A 17,664-nucleotide genomic window follows, 5' to 3' on the forward strand; every position below is an offset into this window, starting at 1 on the left:
TCATCCGCAGGGGGGTGTTGGAGGGGTGGCAGGGTGGCGCATTTGAATGGAAAATGTTCTGTCATGTTGGAGGCCCGCAGGCACGCACGCACACACACACACACACACACACACACACACACACGCATGCACGTACGCTGCCTGCGAGCGTGGAAACAGGTTGTCTGCTTTTCAGGGTTGTGATGCAAAGGGGGCCTTTATGAGTCAGCAAGGAGCACGGCTCATTTGATACCTGCACTCAGTCAACCTTTAGAGCTCTCAGAAGGACTTCTGAAAAAAAAGAAGAAAAAGAAGAAGAAGAAGAAGAAGAGAGAGATGAGGAATCTCTTTCGTGAATGCGTAATGATGCATTTTAAAGCAGGAGCACAAAGACTTTTTTCCATTGTATTTTTCAGCTTTCAAAAATATTATCATTGTCATCTATATATACACATATATGTGTATACATATACATATACATATAAATATAGGAAAAAATCATTGGCAGGCTTGATATTACGAAACACTTCTATTGTAATGAGGTACAATATGGGACCTTCAAGTCAACTCAAACACATATTGGTTTGTAGAAATTCAGGTAAATGTTAATTCTCTGATTGACTCGTTTTCAAATGGAAATTGCAGGCACTCTGAAGCTGTGAGCTATTTTATAAAGACAATTTCAAAATCATCAGCCTTGTTAAAAAAAAATATATATATATATATATAAATATATATATATATATATATATATATATATATATATATATATATATATACATATATATATATATACATATATATATACAGATATATATATATATACATATATATATATATATATATATATATATATATATATATATATATATATATACATATATATATATATATAAATATATATGTACACACACACACAACAGAGGGAAGTCAAGTTTGTGGGTTGAATACAAGTCACTTCTACCTTTGTTCAACCTTTGTCGTCACAACTCCACCTGACGTCACACTGTATATATTATATATTTAAAAAAAAAAAAAAAAACCACCCTGATGCTGTGGCGCCCCCTTGTGGCAGACCTTATAAAGGCGGCCTGTGCCGTCGCTCGCATGTCACTCCGGTCTCCAACATGGCAACCAGGTGGGGGATCTGCGCCGCCGGGAAGATCAGCCATGACTTCACCGTGGGCCTCAAGTCTCTTCCGTCCGAAGACCACCAGGTAAACGCGGGGCCGTGACCCGCAAATCACCGCAGCAAACACCGGTTCAGATCGCGAGACGATATCCGCGGACACGGAGGGAGCTGGGTCGAGGGGCACAGTGCGTGCGTTCAATGCTCTCCGAACTTTCAAATGGTCAGAAATAAAGAAATAAAATTAAAAAAAAAAAAAAAAATCACGTCTCGTCAAGTTTGACGGGTGTGAGTAATGTGCACCGTGCAGCTTTAACCAGCTAGAAAGCAGTTGGTTTCATAGATGAGTCGACGCTTTAAAATTCGAATGGATTTGGCAGCATTTGTGAATCTACTGAACCAGCAGGTTTGGCTGGAACCTGCTGGAGGGGAGTGGCGGCGGGGCACTCTCTCTATGCGTGGATATGTGCACATACACACACACACACCATCAACGGACCAGTTGAGACTGTACAAAGAAACTCATTCACAGAGATAATAATACAGGAAGCGCTGAAGCAGGTCTCATTGCAGGAAAATGTGCAATGTTCTGAACTGGCTAACTGTTGTGACTATTATTTGCATTTACCCACTTTGCTGATTATTGTAATACAATCCAAATATCATTTATATCATAATATCTGAATCATAGATGGTTTCTCTTGTTGATTGCTGGTGAAATTGATACTTGCACAGCCTGTGAGAAGGAACAGACAAAGCAACCGTCAGTCGGGAGGAACCACTAGGATACGTCCTGTTTGTTTTATAGCCTTGCACAAAGGTTGATGTGCGGCACTTTGATGCGTTTTGTTTGATTGTTGTTGTTCCATCAGGTCGTGGCCGTCGCTGCGCGCAATCTGAGTGATGCACAGGAGTTTGGCAAGAAGCACAACATCCCCCAGACGTACGGGAGCTATGAGGATCTGGCCAACGACCCCAACATCGGTCAGTCGGAACAAGAGCTTCCCCTCTTCTTTCTCTAGCAGTTTTAATCACTTTTTAATCACTACAAAGCCACAATGTGTTCTGGGAACACATTGTTCTACCAACACAATGTGTTTGGGAAATTTTAGCTTTGGTCTTTGTGTCTGATGAATGTAGCCAGACACAAAGACCAAACGCAAAAAAAAAGATTTTCAGCAAATACTTTTACATTGTTGTAATAGTAATTTCTGAGATTAATCGAATTTCCAGGGTGTCCAAAAACCTTTTTGTCACACTTGCAACGACAAGCTCTATGGTTTTCGCTCCCTCGTGCCTGCAGACGTGGTTTACATCGGAGTCATCCACCCCTACCACCTGAAAACGTGTCAGATCTTCACCAATGCCAAGAAGAACGTGCTGTGCGAGAAGCCACTGGCCATGAACAGCAGAGAAGTGCAGGAGATCCTGGCCTCCGCCAAGAAGAACAACGTCTTCCTGATGGAGGTAGAGACGGTTTCCCTCGTTATGACCTGCCAGGGAGCCTAATCCACCTCAAATTCACCTACAAACTGTGACGTGATTCAGGCCGTGTGGACCCGATTCTTCCCGGCCTCGGTTGAGGTGAGGCGGCTGCTGGCCCAGGGCGAAGTGGGCCAAGCCAAGTACGTGAGGTCCGAATTCTGCGTGCCCGTTCTGCACGTGGAGAGGTCCGTGAAGAAGGAGCTGGGCGCTGGGGCGATGCTGGACCTCGGCATCTACTGCCTGCAGTTCAGCCTGATGGTGTTCAACGGGGAGAAGCCAGAGAGCGTTCAAGCCACGGCTACCTGCCTGGAGACGGGTGAGTCTGCCGACCAGCTGCACGCCACTGCTTTGGCGGGCTGTCAGGGCCAGCGAGGCCTTCTCTGCTCGACTAACCATACTAAAAAAAAAGTACAATTTCACATAAATGCATGATATACAACACATCGTCGTATTGGGTTAAAACCAGGCCGTGACCAGAGCGTCAACCAATGTTCGATGTCTGCTGTTGCAGGAGTGGATGAAACTGTCATCGTCACCCTCAAGTTCTCCGGGAACCGGTTGGCCGTGTTCACCGGCTCTTCCAGCTTCCTGCTGCCCAACGAAGCCGTGGTCGTAGGTACCAAAGGCACCATCAAGGTAGGTTTCAGAACAAAAGCCCTGCGTGGTTAGTCTGGGTGTCATCCTGGGCATCGCGAGGTACCTGACGATTCAATTCAATTCAGATTGAAAGGGCTACGATTCAATTAATCACAATTGAAAATCACAATTTATCACAATTCCACATCTATACATATATATAATTATTATATATACATATATTATTATTATCATTATCATTATTAATTATTATTGTTGTTGCTAGTATTGTGAAAATCCATGTCTCCACCTCCCTTCTGCCTCCAGATTCCCGATCACATGTGGTGCCCAACAACACTGGATGTCAATGGCAAGGTGACTGAGTACCCGGTGCCGGAACCCTATTTGCCCATCAACTTCATTCGCAGCACAGGGATGCGTTACCAAGCAGAGGAGGTTCGACAGTGTTTGCTCAAAGGTACTCGGCACAGGTTATTGAACTACAGCTAATGTTGCTTCAAGGTGGACTCGACCAGATTGATAAAAATGTGCACAGTAACCATCAGTTATTTAGGAACGTTTAGGGTGGACAAACTGCGACCCGTTAAGCTTTTTAATCCGGCCCGCCAAACTCGTATTAATAGTAAGTAAGTAATAAAATGTGTTTCCAGTGTTTTAAGAGTCATTTCGATCAAGAGCCAAATACGGTAGTGCTTTAAAGACACATATTTTCTTGTAAAGCTTTTGTTCACTTTCAATAGACATTAAAGCACATTTTATTCTCCTGTGAGGCAGGTCACCAAAACAGCCCATTCATCTGTTCCTGCCCCTCTGTCACATTTTACAACCCATTGTGGCCCACCAGTCAAATAGTTTGCCCAGCGCCGTTTTGGCCTGTCACACATATTCTCAACACAAAGTGGCATTAAAAACGCTAAAATGCAAGCGGTCACGGTTGATTTTCATACACTCAAGATGTTCTCCTCACAGGCCTGAAGGAGAGTTCGATCATGTCCCACGCCGACTCTGTTCTGCTGGCCGAGCTGGAGGACGAAGTTCGCAGGCAAATCGGGGTCGTTTACAGCCAGGACAGCTCGTAAAACAATGAAAGTTTTGCAACCATCTACTGTATGTTTTTAAGGGCAAGACCGTCATTAAAGTGTCATAAACCAGCAGGCATCAGTGTTTCCTAAAGATTGTCTTGACGGTTTTGGCTCTCAATTCAGGTATAAATCTTAAATACTGAAAAATGTTGGTTTATTCAGGGCCATTTTGCGTATTTAACTGCTGCTGTTGACTTCGTTCCCAATAAAAGGGTGAGCAAATGACGTTGGCTGTTTTTTGTACGTTTCTTTTCTGCACGCAACTCAAGGCAGAATAACGTGATGGTCATAGCTTCATAAACCTCATCACCGTCGCTCAATAATCTTTATTTTCTCATAATTTATTTCAAACATTTTTTTAGGAAAACTTGTGTGCGTCATGTCATTTCAAATGGAAATACTTTATTTGATTTGGTTTTACTTATTCTTGCTGAGAGTTCTCTGCTTCTCGGCATGCTCCACTATCTTCTCTTCCACGTAGAGTCCTTTGCGACGGCGCACAGCATTCATGTACTTGAGGGCCTGGTTTTCAGAGTCCGCTTTCTCACCAAAGTGCAAATATTCTTCCTCCGTGGTGGGAACCCAGTACGGATCACTACTGATTGTCTACAATACAGAGCAGACAGACAAAATAGCCACGTATTAGTACGTGGGAAATGTACCAATACATTATATATTGTTCAGACATTGTTGGTTAGGACCATTAACTATTTTCAGTTTGTATACTAAAACAAAGCTGTTCAGAGTTAAAAGTTAGAAAAGGACTCACGGTGATGGCAAAACTTACTCCCTTATCATTAATTCTGCATGGAGAAACTACTTTTAAAATGAATAATTGATATATTATTGACAGTTGGAGCACTCTTTCATGAAGAATACATTTTCTCTAAACGTGGCCTTTACCAACCAATATTCCTATCAAACATGCGCGCGCACGCACGCACACTACATTAGCAAAGAGCAACGAATACCTCCCAGTGGCTGAAGACCAGCTGTGGGCTTGCCAAGCCGCTGGTCCTCTTGCGGATCTCGTCTCCAAATCCAAAGCTCTCGGCGACAGGGAGGAGAGCCTTGACGGTGAAAATGTCCGTCCCCTCCTTCATCTCCTCATGAAGAACACGACCCTCTCGCTTCCCCAGGACGCCATACACTCGGCCTGGTACACACACACACACACACACACATACAGAGTCAGCGTGCTGAACATAAAGGCTGATCTGAAGAACATTATGACAACAAAACACCCTTTAGCACTAGAAAACATGTAACGCTTTACAAAACAAGCACTAAAATTGATTTGCTAAATTGATAATATTTATATCTGATGCAGCTCGCTGAAATTTAATCCTGGATTAGAATTATAATTTTTAAAGTCTTTTTTTTTTTTTTTAACGTGATTCCCATAAAATAAAAATACATTTTGCATGGCAGTAATTTTTAACGTTCTTACCCAGAACTTCGGAAGTGGCCATGATCTCGCAGGTGTACATGGCCGCCATGAGTCTTTGTGGCTGAGCTTGAAACGCATGACGGCATGCATCCTTCATGGCTGCAATCAACTGGCCGGAAACTGGTCCGTAGCAGCCTGCAGCCGTAGCATCTGGTGCCTGCACCTCCTCCCTGTCCTCTTCATCCTCTCCATCCTCCTCAGCTTTCTTGGCTTTTTTCTCCATGCTTTTCTCAGAGGCAGCTTTGACGGACGCTGGGTCCTGTTTGGAGCTGTCCAGATGTTTTGGGACGGCCGGCGACTGGATCTCCCACCTCTCCACAGCAAAGCAAACTCCCATCATTGGCTCCTCACACATGGGCCCTGACAGAGTGGCCAGCTGAAAGCCGCTGATGATGCTGTTGTCAAAGTCTCGTAAAACTCTGCTTTGAGTTTCAGCCTCGACAGTCGCATCAGGCTGGGCGAGACACTGCCAGACGGAGGTCCGATGGTAAGAATCCACGCTGTTCAGCAGAATATTGGGACCGTACCTGATGAACAAACAGAAATAAAATACCTTTAATAATTATTATCAAATATTAAAATACATTCACTACCAGTCAAAAGTTTGCAAACACACTATACTTTCATTCTCAGGACTATTGACATTGCAGTTTCTCACTGAAGGCATCAAAACTACGTATGAATACGTACTGAACGTACGTACTGAACTTTAGTTGGGGAAATTCAGCTTAAAATAATTAAATGAAATTAATATTTAATTATTTTTCAATGTTTAATGCTCTAGTCAATCCCCATTTACTGTTTATGAATAGAACATCAAATCATTTCATGCAAATGAGACCTTCGTGGTCCAAAGGACCAGATTCGATCCACGGCGTTCCTCCACTTCTTCCCCTGCAGCAGCTTCTCCAGCTGGGCTCTAAGTCCACTGATGTCCTCCAGTATTCTGGGACTCATGTCGACATTCTTCCCCTCCCTTACAGAGATGTTTAACTGCTCGAGAGTCTGAATCAGTTCTGCGCTTCTCTCCAGCAGGTGAGTCACCTCTGAGAAGAAGAAGAAGAAGAAGACGAAGACAAAGACAAGGAAGAAGAAGAAGATTGGGGTTGTTTGAAGACAGTTTTTAAATTACATTTTGCACAACTGTTCTAAAGGTCACCTCACACCTGAAACCACTACAGACCACATGTAAACCAAAAGATGTCTGGTCCGTCACTGACAGTTGTGCCCTCGGAACCGCAACATTGTAACAGTTCTGGTGTCAAGAGGTGACTCCCTCAATTTAGGGTTATATGCTGCATAATTGTAGCGGATGTTGGCATTCTATTGGAGCATGTTTGTTGCTATCTGCATGTGTTTTCTCAAGCTGCAGCATGTTTGTCCACCATAAGGGCAGTTGCTTCTTGCTATGTGTAACAGTGGAAGGGTCAGCGGTCCCAACGGGAGGGGTGGAGGCAGAGATTCACATTTACTTTTTGCAATGTTTGCTGTTGATGTCACGGCCTTGTACTGGGTCTAGACAGGGCAGTTATTATTCTTTAAATATGAATGACCAAACCAAAGACCATGCGGAAATGTATTTGTGGTGTGCTGAGTCCTCACCCAGCGGCAGAGGGAAGGCTCTGACACTCAGTGTGTGTTGTCTGCTGGGAGTGGTCAGGGTGACCAGACCACCGGAGTCCACATGCACAGTGTCAGATAGGGACGGACTCGCCTCTTCTTTCACCTTGTTGCAGAGACACAAAACATGCACAGGGCCATTCATTCAGCGACGTGAATCCTTTTGGAAGTTACATTAAAACCTTTGTAGTTCCCTTTGCATCAGTAGCTGCGTTTCCATTACAGTTTTTTGTTTCGCAAAATACAAGCGATATTTCTTAGATTTCGACCAAGTACAATTGCAATTTGCAGGTGTTTCTATTGAATAGTGTGAAGCGCATAAGCGTAATGGAAACGCAGCTATTGGTTAAGTTTCTCTGCCACGTATCACAGTTTAAAAACTGTAGCCTCCACCCACCAGGTGAATGATGGCCATTTTTTGCTGCTTGCCGAAGTCTTCGTTGACCATGTCCACTTTTGGAGGCAGCACCACAGTTTCTCTGAATGGAATGATGGGCTTTGATGCGCAGACCTCAATTTTGGCAAACCTTCAAAAAGACAAAGAAATTCAATAAAATGGAAATGTAAACAATGCAGGTTCCACTGTTACCGGATGGAGGTCAATCATAGTTAAACTTGTAAAGCTTAAACTGAAAATTCGAAGGGCTAAAGTCAATTTGTAACAATGCAACAATGTGAAACAGACAGACTGACTGACCGCTCTCGGAGGTCATCCAGGCAGCGCTGAAGGTGAACTTCACCGGCAGTGACCAAAACGTGTTCCCCCGTTTCCTGAATGAGAACCTCGGCGCAGGGATCGGCCTGGTTCAACAGTCGCATCCCGTGGACCAGCTTTGGCATGTCACCTGAAGGGCCAACACCAAAACACTGCGTTTGTAATCACGAAAAACACAACAGAGGAACCTGAATAGTTGTTGCAGAGAATATGGTAGAAAAACCCCTGCCTTACTACACTGTGCTGATAGTGGTCCCCCACAACATTGGGATCACAACATTATAACATCATAGCATAACACAATGTAGGTTTTTTTCCACACACACGCTTTGTTTTGTTATAGTCTCTTTTTTTATACCATGTATCTCTGAAAATAAGTTTATGTTCAAATACTTACTTGGGTGCTTGGGTTCAATGGCTACCCGAACTATAGGCGTGGCCTCAAAGTTGAGAGGTGTAAAAGGGCAGCAAGCAGGTGAGGTTGAGAGGGTGGCTGACTTCAAGACCTTCTCATCCAGACCACCGATACCTGGGGACAAAAGAAGATGACAATAGTTGTAGTATCAGTTTAGCTAAGTTTTCTCCCCTACCATCTTTCCTTTTACTTTTGGAACTAAAAATATATACAGGTGTATATATCTTGTCTGGAGATTTGATTTACTGCCTAGGAGCAAACTAAGACTCCTGACAGAAGGCTGGACATTTGGAGTGAGGGGGGCCCAGCAAATCGACAGGGAAATGTGCTAAATCACATCCAAACACTATGACGCCAGTCTTGTTTTCATTTCATTAGAAAATACCACTACACTGGAGGGAGTAGGCAGGAGGCCCGAGAGCAGCAATTCTGAATTTTCGTAATAACGTGTCACATTTTTACAAATTTTTGCTTAACTGATTCTGAATTCTGACACACGAGGAGTTTCCATGATCAGGAAATGGGATAAAACACAGGCCTTACCCAAGACATTTCCTGCAGGAACCTCCTCCAGCTCCTCCAATTCTCTCCCCATCAGCAAGTAGAGGCCTTCAATGGTACAACAGGACAGATGAGGAACATCAGGTAGAGAATCTGAAGCATGGCAACCATCTGGGAGCTGGCAAAGAAAAGAGATGGAACAAAGAAATGGAGCAAAGTAGCTGCATCAGTGCAATGTTACGTTTTTAAATATTTACAAAATCACAGACAGCGAGGCCATTATAAAAGTGCTCAGGATTCAACACTAAGTCTACTTCTGACCTTGCAAATTTTGGTGGACATGCGATCTCGCAGGCCTGCAAGTTCACCTCTGGCCATTTCAGTCAATTACTTTTGTCATCTGCATATAAATTTACTAGAAGTGATTCAACATGTCCGCTTAATCACATGACTTCTCCTGGTGTCAGGTCAAACTCCAATTAACCCACCACGAAAAGATGCATTGCACAGACCAGAAACCAAAACATGGTATACATCAAAAGGGATCAGTTTCAACTTTGCGATATGAACAATTAATATTGTTACATACATGATTAAAGAAACACATGAAAGAGCAAAATTGTTTTTTCAAATATTTCGCTTACTTTAGTGTTTGTGACAACGACCACAGTGTGTCAGCAGAGGACAGGAATTAGGAGACAGAGCTGTGTGTGTGTGTGTGTGTGTGTGTGTGTGTTTGCTGTCACATATTCTCACATATTCTGAAAAGAAAAGGAGCTGGAGCAAAGTCCTCATGTAAATCGGGCGGTCTCGCTCGACCACTGTTGCGCGTGTTGGTAATTACACATGCAATCTTAGTAGATCAACTGCAACATGCAAACCAACAACACACAATCAATAAGTGTGTGCATGCAATTTACTGCCCTTTAATGATCAATAAAGGATGCTGCTGGAGGTAGAACATTGATGTAGTGACTGCCTCCAGTCTTTGATCGACTAATTCTTCTAATCTAAGAGCACTGTAGAAAATGTTACTGTCACTAAAAATCAGAAAACTGAAGTTTAAATAAAACATAATCTTATTTTTTTTTTTTTTTTTTGCATAATGGAGAGACAGTAGTGTTAGTGGAGCTGTTTACCATGCATAGGAATTGGGCAGGGTCATACTTTGGACCGAGCACAAACAACCTCTGCCCTTTTTTGACCACGCCACTGTAGACCCTGGCAAATGCTATGAAGGTCTCCTTCGGCTCGTTCTCCTCTGTCGCCGTTGAATTTCTTACAGTCAAACTCTCCATCTTAGCTGGAAACAAGAAAAAAAGACATAACAACAGAGTTGTGACACACAGCATGAGCAAAAATCAAACATATATTTTGTTGTTTTTGATTACTATTGCTTTGAAAAGCATATAAAACACTAACAAGCATGTTTTCTGCTACATTGAGTCCATTAGGATAGTAGATTAAGTCATCAACGGTCACCTTAAGTATTTAAATAGATCAAATCTGAACACAACTAAAACTCATTTGTAAATCTTTGTAAGAATTGTTAAGGAAACTCGTGTTTACCTTCAGTGTTACCTGCAGCTTGGACCTCCTGTTGCGTGACTGGCAAATTAGGATCTTTAGTGCCGTCGCCTCCTGCTAAGCGACCCGCTGCCATCATCTCTGCATGTCTGCTTCTGGCCAACTCTCTGCGCTGGGAAATCTCCTCTAGAGTCAAAGACCTACATCACCCACCAAGATACACACGCGGACACTGTTTAGACTCATTCTCAGTGTTCTCTTAGACTAGTGTCTAGCAATGATGCTACTATAGTTTAATATTTCTGTCAACAAATAATTGCTTCTTAACAGTGACACAATTTTAGTGCAACGTTCCTGTCAACAAAACTATTGGTTCCTTTTGCCTGTATACAATCATGTCCATTTTTTTAAGTATTCTGCTGACACCACCAGCACAATCGACACAAAAGCGAAAGTCACCTCTGTCTAAACTGAGGTAAGGTTGAGGCGTCCACAGCAAACATCTTGGACACAAAAATGATGGTGGGGGAATTCTCTTCACTGGAACACTGGATGAATGCTGGAACACATGAATGTCAAACATGAGATCTGTTAATTGCTTTCAATATATCATTCAAAAGATGGAGAAATTTCACAGGCAAACTGACTACTTTGTGTGTGCGTGTGTGTGTGTGTGTGTGTGTGTGTGTGTGTGTACGTACCTTCTTTAAGTTCCTGAGTCCTCTCAGGCAAAGAGTTAAACTGCCGTGTTCCCAGACTCAACAGTTTCTCCGCCCTCTCAGACGTCATGTCTAAAGGACTCGGAAGTTTCTCGCACACCATTGCTAAAGCTGTGTTTAGGAAAATGACAGAATGAATGCATATAGCCTGTTGTCTTTTATACATCACGATTAACAGACAAAAGGGGTGTTTGCAATGTTTCAGACCCTTTTTTTCTTGACACAGAAATCAATGAAAGATAAGAAGACCTTGGACAAAGGATACAGAGAACAGCCGAAGACACAGGCAACCACTGGCGGCAGATGGCGGAAAGAAGGACCTTGGGGTCAGAGTGGCTGAAGTCTCTGGCCATCACCTTTAGCCCAAGTGATGACACAATCTTTTCTACCTTCTCCTTGTCTCTGGTCATGTAAAAATCAGAAATCAGCAAAGTGTAAGTAGTACATTTGTTGAAGTGTACGATACGTTTTACCGTTTCAAATGATTCCACTGATATAACCACTGGAGAACACCGTCTTTCTATTTTTAAAAAGGAATAACAACAGCATATTGTCTTGAACCGACCTGTTAGTGACAACTGCGTCATATAAACTCCAAATGTTATCCAGCACCAGCTGCACAAATAATGGCTTCTTTCCTTTGGCCTGGGCAGAAAGCGAAAATAAAAAGAATTTTAAAAAGAATAATGTGGTTAAGTAAACAATTACATTAGCCAAAACAATATGTGTAAATGAATGTCATAATAAATTACCTGAGCTCCTTCAACAATCTTCTTGGCTTTTGCATTCAGGTAGAAATCTCCCCAAAGACTCTTTAGTAGCAGCTCCGAATCAATGCCCATTTTCTCACTGTAGATGCTGGCAAACTGCTGAATGCTACCAAACACAAAATTCTTCATTATTTTTTTTTTTTCCATTTCACTTATGATAACAAAACAGCCATGTTCAATTAATTTCATTTACTGTTGAAGTATGGGATTTAGTATTTACATGAGCTCTGTTCCATTTCATTACAATTTATGAAACCCACCCACCTGAATCCCCATCCATCAATCGCACTGGCAAATACCACATTTCCTTGTTCAGGAGAAAAGTAGAGGTGGGAATCATCGGCCTCCTCAAGTCCAGCACTCCAGTCATACAACTGATCTCTACACTTGGGCTTGTCCTCCGTCTTGTCTTTCTCTGCTCGCTCTTCCAAAACTTTGGACGTAAACAAGGCCCCTGTTATTGCATTTACCTACAGTGGGAATAGGGGGATGAGGATAAATGTAGACTTGCACATGGTTCTTCCATCTTTCCTATATACTGTTAAAAAATGATACATTCCCTGAAAGATCGCTTGCCTTACCTGTTCCAGAATCTTCTGCAGGTGGCCATAAGCTTCTTGGGTGGTGAGTTTCAGCTCCATAATAAGTCGGTCCACCTTATTAATGACCAAAACGGGCGTGATGTTTTCAAGCCACGCTTGGCGAAGCACAACTTGGGTCTACAGAAAACACAGACATGCCAGCGGAGAATGAATGAATGAAATAAAAACATTTCACTTCATCTTCATTTTCACTTTACAATTCACAAAGCAAAGAATCAAAATGCATTTTTATCCATAGGGAGACATTTGTTGGAGACATTCTGCCGTGACTGTACCTGAGGACATACTCCTTCAACGGCATCAACAACCACAATGGCCCCATCACACAGCCTGATAGCAGTGGAAACTTCTGAAGAGAAGTCAACGTGGCCAGGGGAGTCAATTAGATTGACTAAGTAATCCTGATCTCCTAGATGACAAAAAACACAAACATGTCTACAATCAAGTTTTTTTCTGTCGTATGAAAACCAGAGAAAAATACGCGGCACAGCAGAAGAACAACATTCAAGAAAATTTACCATGTTTGTGATGGAGAGAGATGGCACTCGACTTCATTGTGATTCCTCGGATCTGCTCATCCTTTCTGCTGTCCAGATATCTGAGCTGGCGGATCACCAATGACAGGGCAATTTAAGCTTCAATTTTGATGTTGTTGATATTGATAGATGTGATGTTGTCGTTGTTGTTGTTGTGAAGCATACATACCTTCCCAGCAAGTCGGGTTGAGATAATACCATTGCTTGCCACCAAACAGTCGGCGAGAGTAGTTTTGCCTGCAAAAATAAATGGGATGCAAAGTATTTAATTTATCTGACTCTGAGAGCAAGGGCTCTGCAATCTATATGCTGTTATAAAAAAAATATTGAATTTCTAAAGCTCTCTCTCCTGAGAGCTCATATCACATTTTTGATAATGATCTCTCATTTGATGAACAGTCATGTTTTCAAAAAAAACTGCTGTAAAAATGTAATATTACCATTACTACCCAAACTATGACAATAAACTCGATATTGCATGACTATGACTTCACTTTTCAGTCACATTGCATTTTTTCATTTGGCAAAAAAGTAAACGTCTGTACTGTACTTACCATGATCAACATGTGCCAGAATACACAAGTTTCTGGTGTTGGCAGGGTGTCTCTGGAGTGCAGTAATCTTATCTAGGCTGCGAAGACCCATGCTCACCACCTAAAACACCTTTCAAAGAAGAAAAAGAAAACACCTGTAAATCTGATTGCCACACCATGCAATGTGCGGTGAAATCCGTTGTGAAACAGATTTTTTTTTTTTAAAGTAATTCCTTATCCGTCTATATTTGACAATCACAAAATGAGTCAAAACAATCACTTTGTTTAGATGACTTTCATGTTGTCCGTTTGTGTACTATTCGTGATTTCTTCTCTTTTATCTCCACTTATCTTACAAGCTGCTCTTTGTGTACCTAATATTACACCTCATTTTGTGAAAGCATTCGCGGATCTTTCTCAATATAATTTCAATGTTGTTGTCGCGTATATTTCCGACTATGAAATAAAGTGTGTTTATAACATACACACACTAACTTTACACCGCTGTCCAACAGCGGAGTGGTCACTTTCCCAAACTGTCACCCCGAGTACAGTCGTGACACTCGCCTCCCCACGCCCGTGCCGTGTCAACACATCAAACACACAGTGAAATAATAGTATTTCACTTAACTTACATTGGCAAGAGATAACTGATATATTTCGACGAGGCAGGCACGAGGACAGCTACATATAACATTGACCTTCTTTAATGTTGTGCCCACGAAAACAATTGACATAAAATAAGCAAGCTGATCTCTAGTTTGACTATAACACTACACATTTCCTTCACACGGAAGAACAAACTTGGTCACTGAAGACAATATTACCTACTAAAGTTGTTTCATCAATCCACTTGACTACTACTACTTCTGATGCTGCTTTTCCTTCTTCTTCTGCTACTGCCTCTTCTTCTTCTGCGACTGCTGCTGCGGTTGCGAAACAGCTCATTGGTGCAATACCGCCACGAACTGGTAAGGGGTTTGGACCGGAATGACACCACACGAACGTTTTTTTTTTTTTCCCCCGCTTTTTTTTTTTCTTCCAAATAAACTTTATTTCAAAAAGGAAAAACTAATCTCGTTGCATTAGTTAGCATAACAAGTTGTAATTATAATACGTTATAATTTGTTTACATATACATTGGCTTATCTCATCATATAATATAGTTCAATATCACTCACACCTCAGAAGCTCTGCAGAGAGGAGACCACTAGCATGGCGTGGTTTTTGCGTTCAACCTTACGTCTGTCAAACTACTTGTGGAAATCAGCACAAATTATTTGTTTATAAGGTACTATTTCAAATGGAGTGTATTTGTACTGAGGAGGGTATGATTTGGTGCAAAATTATTAATTGAAACATATTCAAATAAGTGTTCATATTTTCTGCCGCTTTTTACCTTTAGATCTGCGGATAGGACACGTTTTTTTTTAGGCCTATATGAATGAATTTTCCCACCTCAATAGCCCAGCATTTGCATTGTGTACTTGGCCCAAACAGTTTTAGTGAATGCACTGCTCTTACAGTGAATTGGTCACAACTGTTTTGTTCAGTGAACAAAACTCTTAAGCACTGTTACTAAATGAACTACGAGTGGACAGAAGCCTTTAAATTTATGCCTGAATCACAGCATTCCAGCAAATAGCAATACTAATAGCATACATTGCTAAACAATTAAAGTAGCAGTTAATTAAAAGTTAGATTAAAACTGTTAAATGCAATATACAAATAGAGTCCTGTGGCAGGAGCTGAGCAAGTACACCACTATGGATTAGATTCTCTGCACAATTTTGGCGCCTACATGCATCACACAGTCTAAAATAACCCAATGTGCCCCCTCTGAGTGGTACTAGATTACTTAAACATGCCTGTGCAAATGAATGGGGGGGCACTTGTCAGAAATGGATGTTTTATCTCCAAAGTGGTGAGGGTGGATTGAATTGTTGAGTTATGCAAGCCTTTTTAGACTCTTTTATAGTCTGATACTTTGCCTTTGTTGCATAACAATGTGTTCTTGTTGCCTTTGAAGAGGGCGAGGGACAGGCCCACAGTACATTCCATCAATGCCCTATACCTTTGCCTAGCAGAATAGCAGATATTAAATTACTTTTAGTTGCTTCTATTTCCCAAAGACAACAGTTTAATTTTCTTTAACTAGTACAGCATACCTGCTATCCATACATTCTATGATTTTTTTCCCCCCACACATTTTATACAACATGAGAGTTTGGGCTCAAACAGCTCTCACTGCCACCAAACACATTTTCTCCCTATATAATCAAGCTGAAAAACATCAAGAATAAACAGTCAGGTCCCACCACTGCAATATCCTCAACAGCCCACACAATACCCACAGATGAGATTGGCCATGGTCAAAGGTTACATGTTGCAGTCCGTAAAGCTTCAGCAGATTCCCCTGAGTGGCAGCCAGTGTCTTGCAGAGCTTGCACCGCCATGCCTAAACCTAAGGTAAGTGGAAATATGGGTGATACTTAAAGGATTACTAGTTACATATCATTTCTTCAATTGATAAATCATTGACTTAACTTCAGTGTTTACTGAATTTATAAATTTTAGTACCTGACATGACAGCATGAAAATGTGAAAATTGCAAAGGGAATCGGCAAAAAGGTCATTGTTTGTTGAGCACAGTTCTCCCTTACGACAACTTTGGAGCACCAGCCTGTGTTGATATGGAGGCACATGCCCCTGCAATGTTGTTTACCGGCGCAGTGACTGTCCTGGTCAACAAAGTGGGGGGCCCAAGCCATCAATATGCAGCTTGTCATCAGTGTCATTCTTAATTAACCACATTTCAGTGAGTGCAAGAATAGATGCTATCCTTCATTCATGCATGTAGTTACTGGTACTGGCTTGCAGCATCTGTATTTTGCTATGGAGAGCGTGCACATTGTCTTGAATAGGAGCATGTGCTTTTTAAATGTCTTCTGTTCAAGTCTGGCTTTTATTGTCCCCTTTGTTTTTTCCCCTCCTGGTTACATTGCATCCTGAATATATTCACAACGGTTCATTTTTCACATTATGTTACAGCCTTATTCAAAAAATATTAGTTTTTTTTCCCTTAAAAGTCACAACACCCACAATGACAATGTGAAAAAGTGTTTAGGTTTTTTTTTCAGATTTTTGCAAATTTATTAAAAATATAAAACTAAGACATCATGTGTGCTTAACTATTCAAAACGTTTGCCACGAAGCTCCAAACTGAGCTCAGGGACACCCTATTTCCAATGATCATCCATAAAATGTTTCTGCAGCTTAACTGGAGTCCAGCTTGGACCCGAGAGTAGAAGGGAGAGAATCAAGGCAGGAGGGTCTAGTAGTCTCTTTAATCTGAAATACACAGGTAGTCAGTCAGAGCCAAGCAAACAGAGAGCAGGCAAAAGAGAAATGGACGTGGCACAGAAACGGGTCAGTTTCAGAAGACAATGTTAATTCCAGAAAACAACCAAAAATAGAGTCTATAAATGGCAATAGGACACTTGCTATCAATTTAGTCTCACTTTGTATCAGTAGCTGTATTATGATGTCAATATATCTTTAATTGTAGCCTCCTTTCTAATTTGCCTCATTACTAATTCCTTCCTTAATACCTTCCTTACTACTTCAATCAGCTTTTAGTACACGTGGATCTAAATTGTGCATCAACCCAACCAAATTAAACTCCTGTATTCCTGACTGAAGACTACTGTATTGTATAATAGGCATTGCCTATTATACGAGCTGATATGGGAAAGGGTGAAAGCTTAACGCCACTGAAAACACTCTTAAAATTAAATAAGATACTCTGTATTCCGTAATGATCATCAAAGTAACTGAATACTGGAACACTCGGGTGGGTTTCAGGCAGCCAGTTATGGTCCGGAGGGCATTGCTAATGGCCACATCAACCTTCTTGGCATGTGGGCTTCTGCTCCAGGTTGGAGTACAGGCACAGTACTCAGCTGCAGAGAAGACAAGGGCTTGTGTGGGGACACGTTGTACCT

General features: G+C 41.7%; 2 protein-coding genes across 5 annotated transcripts; one reads left to right on the forward strand and one right to left on the reverse strand.

The window, feature by feature from the left end:
- Window positions 1-1,037: 1,037 nt before the first annotated feature.
- LOC142905136 (trans-1,2-dihydrobenzene-1,2-diol dehydrogenase-like) lies at window positions 1,038-4,348 on the forward strand. The gene is made up of 7 exons (XM_076051649.1): window positions 1,038-1,196; window positions 1,981-2,092; window positions 2,412-2,575; window positions 2,657-2,909; window positions 3,105-3,229; window positions 3,497-3,647; window positions 4,160-4,348. Exons 1-7 carry the CDS (start codon window positions 1,107-1,109, stop codon window positions 4,267-4,269), a joined length of 1,005 nt encoding a protein of 334 aa, XP_075907764.1. The 5' UTR covers window positions 1,038-1,106; the 3' UTR covers window positions 4,270-4,348.
- A 300-nt stretch (window positions 4,349-4,648) lies between these two features.
- On the reverse strand, window positions 4,649-14,592 carry efl1 (elongation factor like GTPase 1). Of its 4 annotated transcripts, none has more exons than XM_076051633.1 (23): window positions 14,488-14,592; window positions 13,682-13,790; window positions 13,297-13,364; window positions 13,110-13,194; window positions 12,867-12,997; window positions 12,571-12,708; window positions 12,254-12,459; window positions 11,972-12,095; window positions 11,785-11,864; window positions 11,485-11,621; window positions 11,202-11,324; window positions 10,960-11,059; window positions 10,543-10,700; window positions 10,113-10,276; window positions 9,016-9,151; window positions 8,455-8,586; window positions 8,040-8,187; window positions 7,740-7,869; window positions 7,325-7,448; window positions 6,564-6,768; window positions 5,723-6,249; window positions 5,244-5,428; window positions 4,649-4,878 (listed from the first exon to the last, which is right to left on the reverse strand). In XM_076051633.1, exons 2-23 carry the CDS (start codon window positions 13,770-13,772, stop codon window positions 4,690-4,692), a joined length of 3,381 nt encoding a protein of 1,126 aa, XP_075907748.1. In that variant the 5' UTR covers window positions 13,773-13,790; window positions 14,488-14,592; the 3' UTR covers window positions 4,649-4,689. The 4 variants fall into 4 exon arrangements, with proteins under 4 accessions (XP_075907748.1, XP_075907756.1, XP_075907732.1 ...); XM_076051641.1 differs by having other exon boundaries at window positions 10,555-10,700; window positions 12,867-13,000; XM_076051617.1 differs by having other exon boundaries at window positions 12,867-13,000.
- Between the last annotated feature and the right edge of the window lie 3,072 nt (window positions 14,593-17,664).

Source organism: Nelusetta ayraudi, unplaced genomic scaffold (genome assembly GCF_046127955.1).
Source record: "Nelusetta ayraudi isolate G7.1 ecotype Tasmania unplaced genomic scaffold, CSIRO-AGI_Nayr_v1 ptg000005l, whole genome shotgun sequence".
NCBI lineage: Eukaryota > Metazoa > Chordata > Actinopteri > Tetraodontiformes > Monacanthidae > Nelusetta > Nelusetta ayraudi.

Bases quoted from the DNA above. Each gene is read 5' to 3' on its own strand.
- LOC142905136 (XM_076051649.1), top strand. From the start codon at position 1,107: ATGGCAACCAGGTGGGGGATCTGCGCCGCCGGGAAGATCAGCCATGAC. The intron at 1,197-1,980 runs GTAAACGCGGGG...TTGTTCCATCAG, and splicing joins TTCCGTCCGAAGACCACCAG to GTCGTGGCCGTCGCTGCGCG. The intron at 2,910-3,104 runs GTGAGTCTGCCG...CTGCTGTTGCAG, and splicing joins GGCTACCTGCCTGGAGACGG to GAGTGGATGAAACTGTCATC.
- efl1 (XM_076051617.1), bottom strand. From the start codon at position 13,772: ATGGGTCTTCGCAGCCTAGATAAGATTACTGCACTCCAGAGACACCCT. The intron at 11,060-11,201 runs GTACGTACACAC...CATGTGTTCCAG, and splicing joins GACTCAGGAACTTAAAGAAG to CATTCATCCAGTGTTCCAGT. The intron at 5,429-5,722 runs GTAAGAACGTTA...TGTGTGTACCAG, and splicing joins GGCCACTTCCGAAGTTCTGG to GCCGAGTGTATGGCGTCCTG.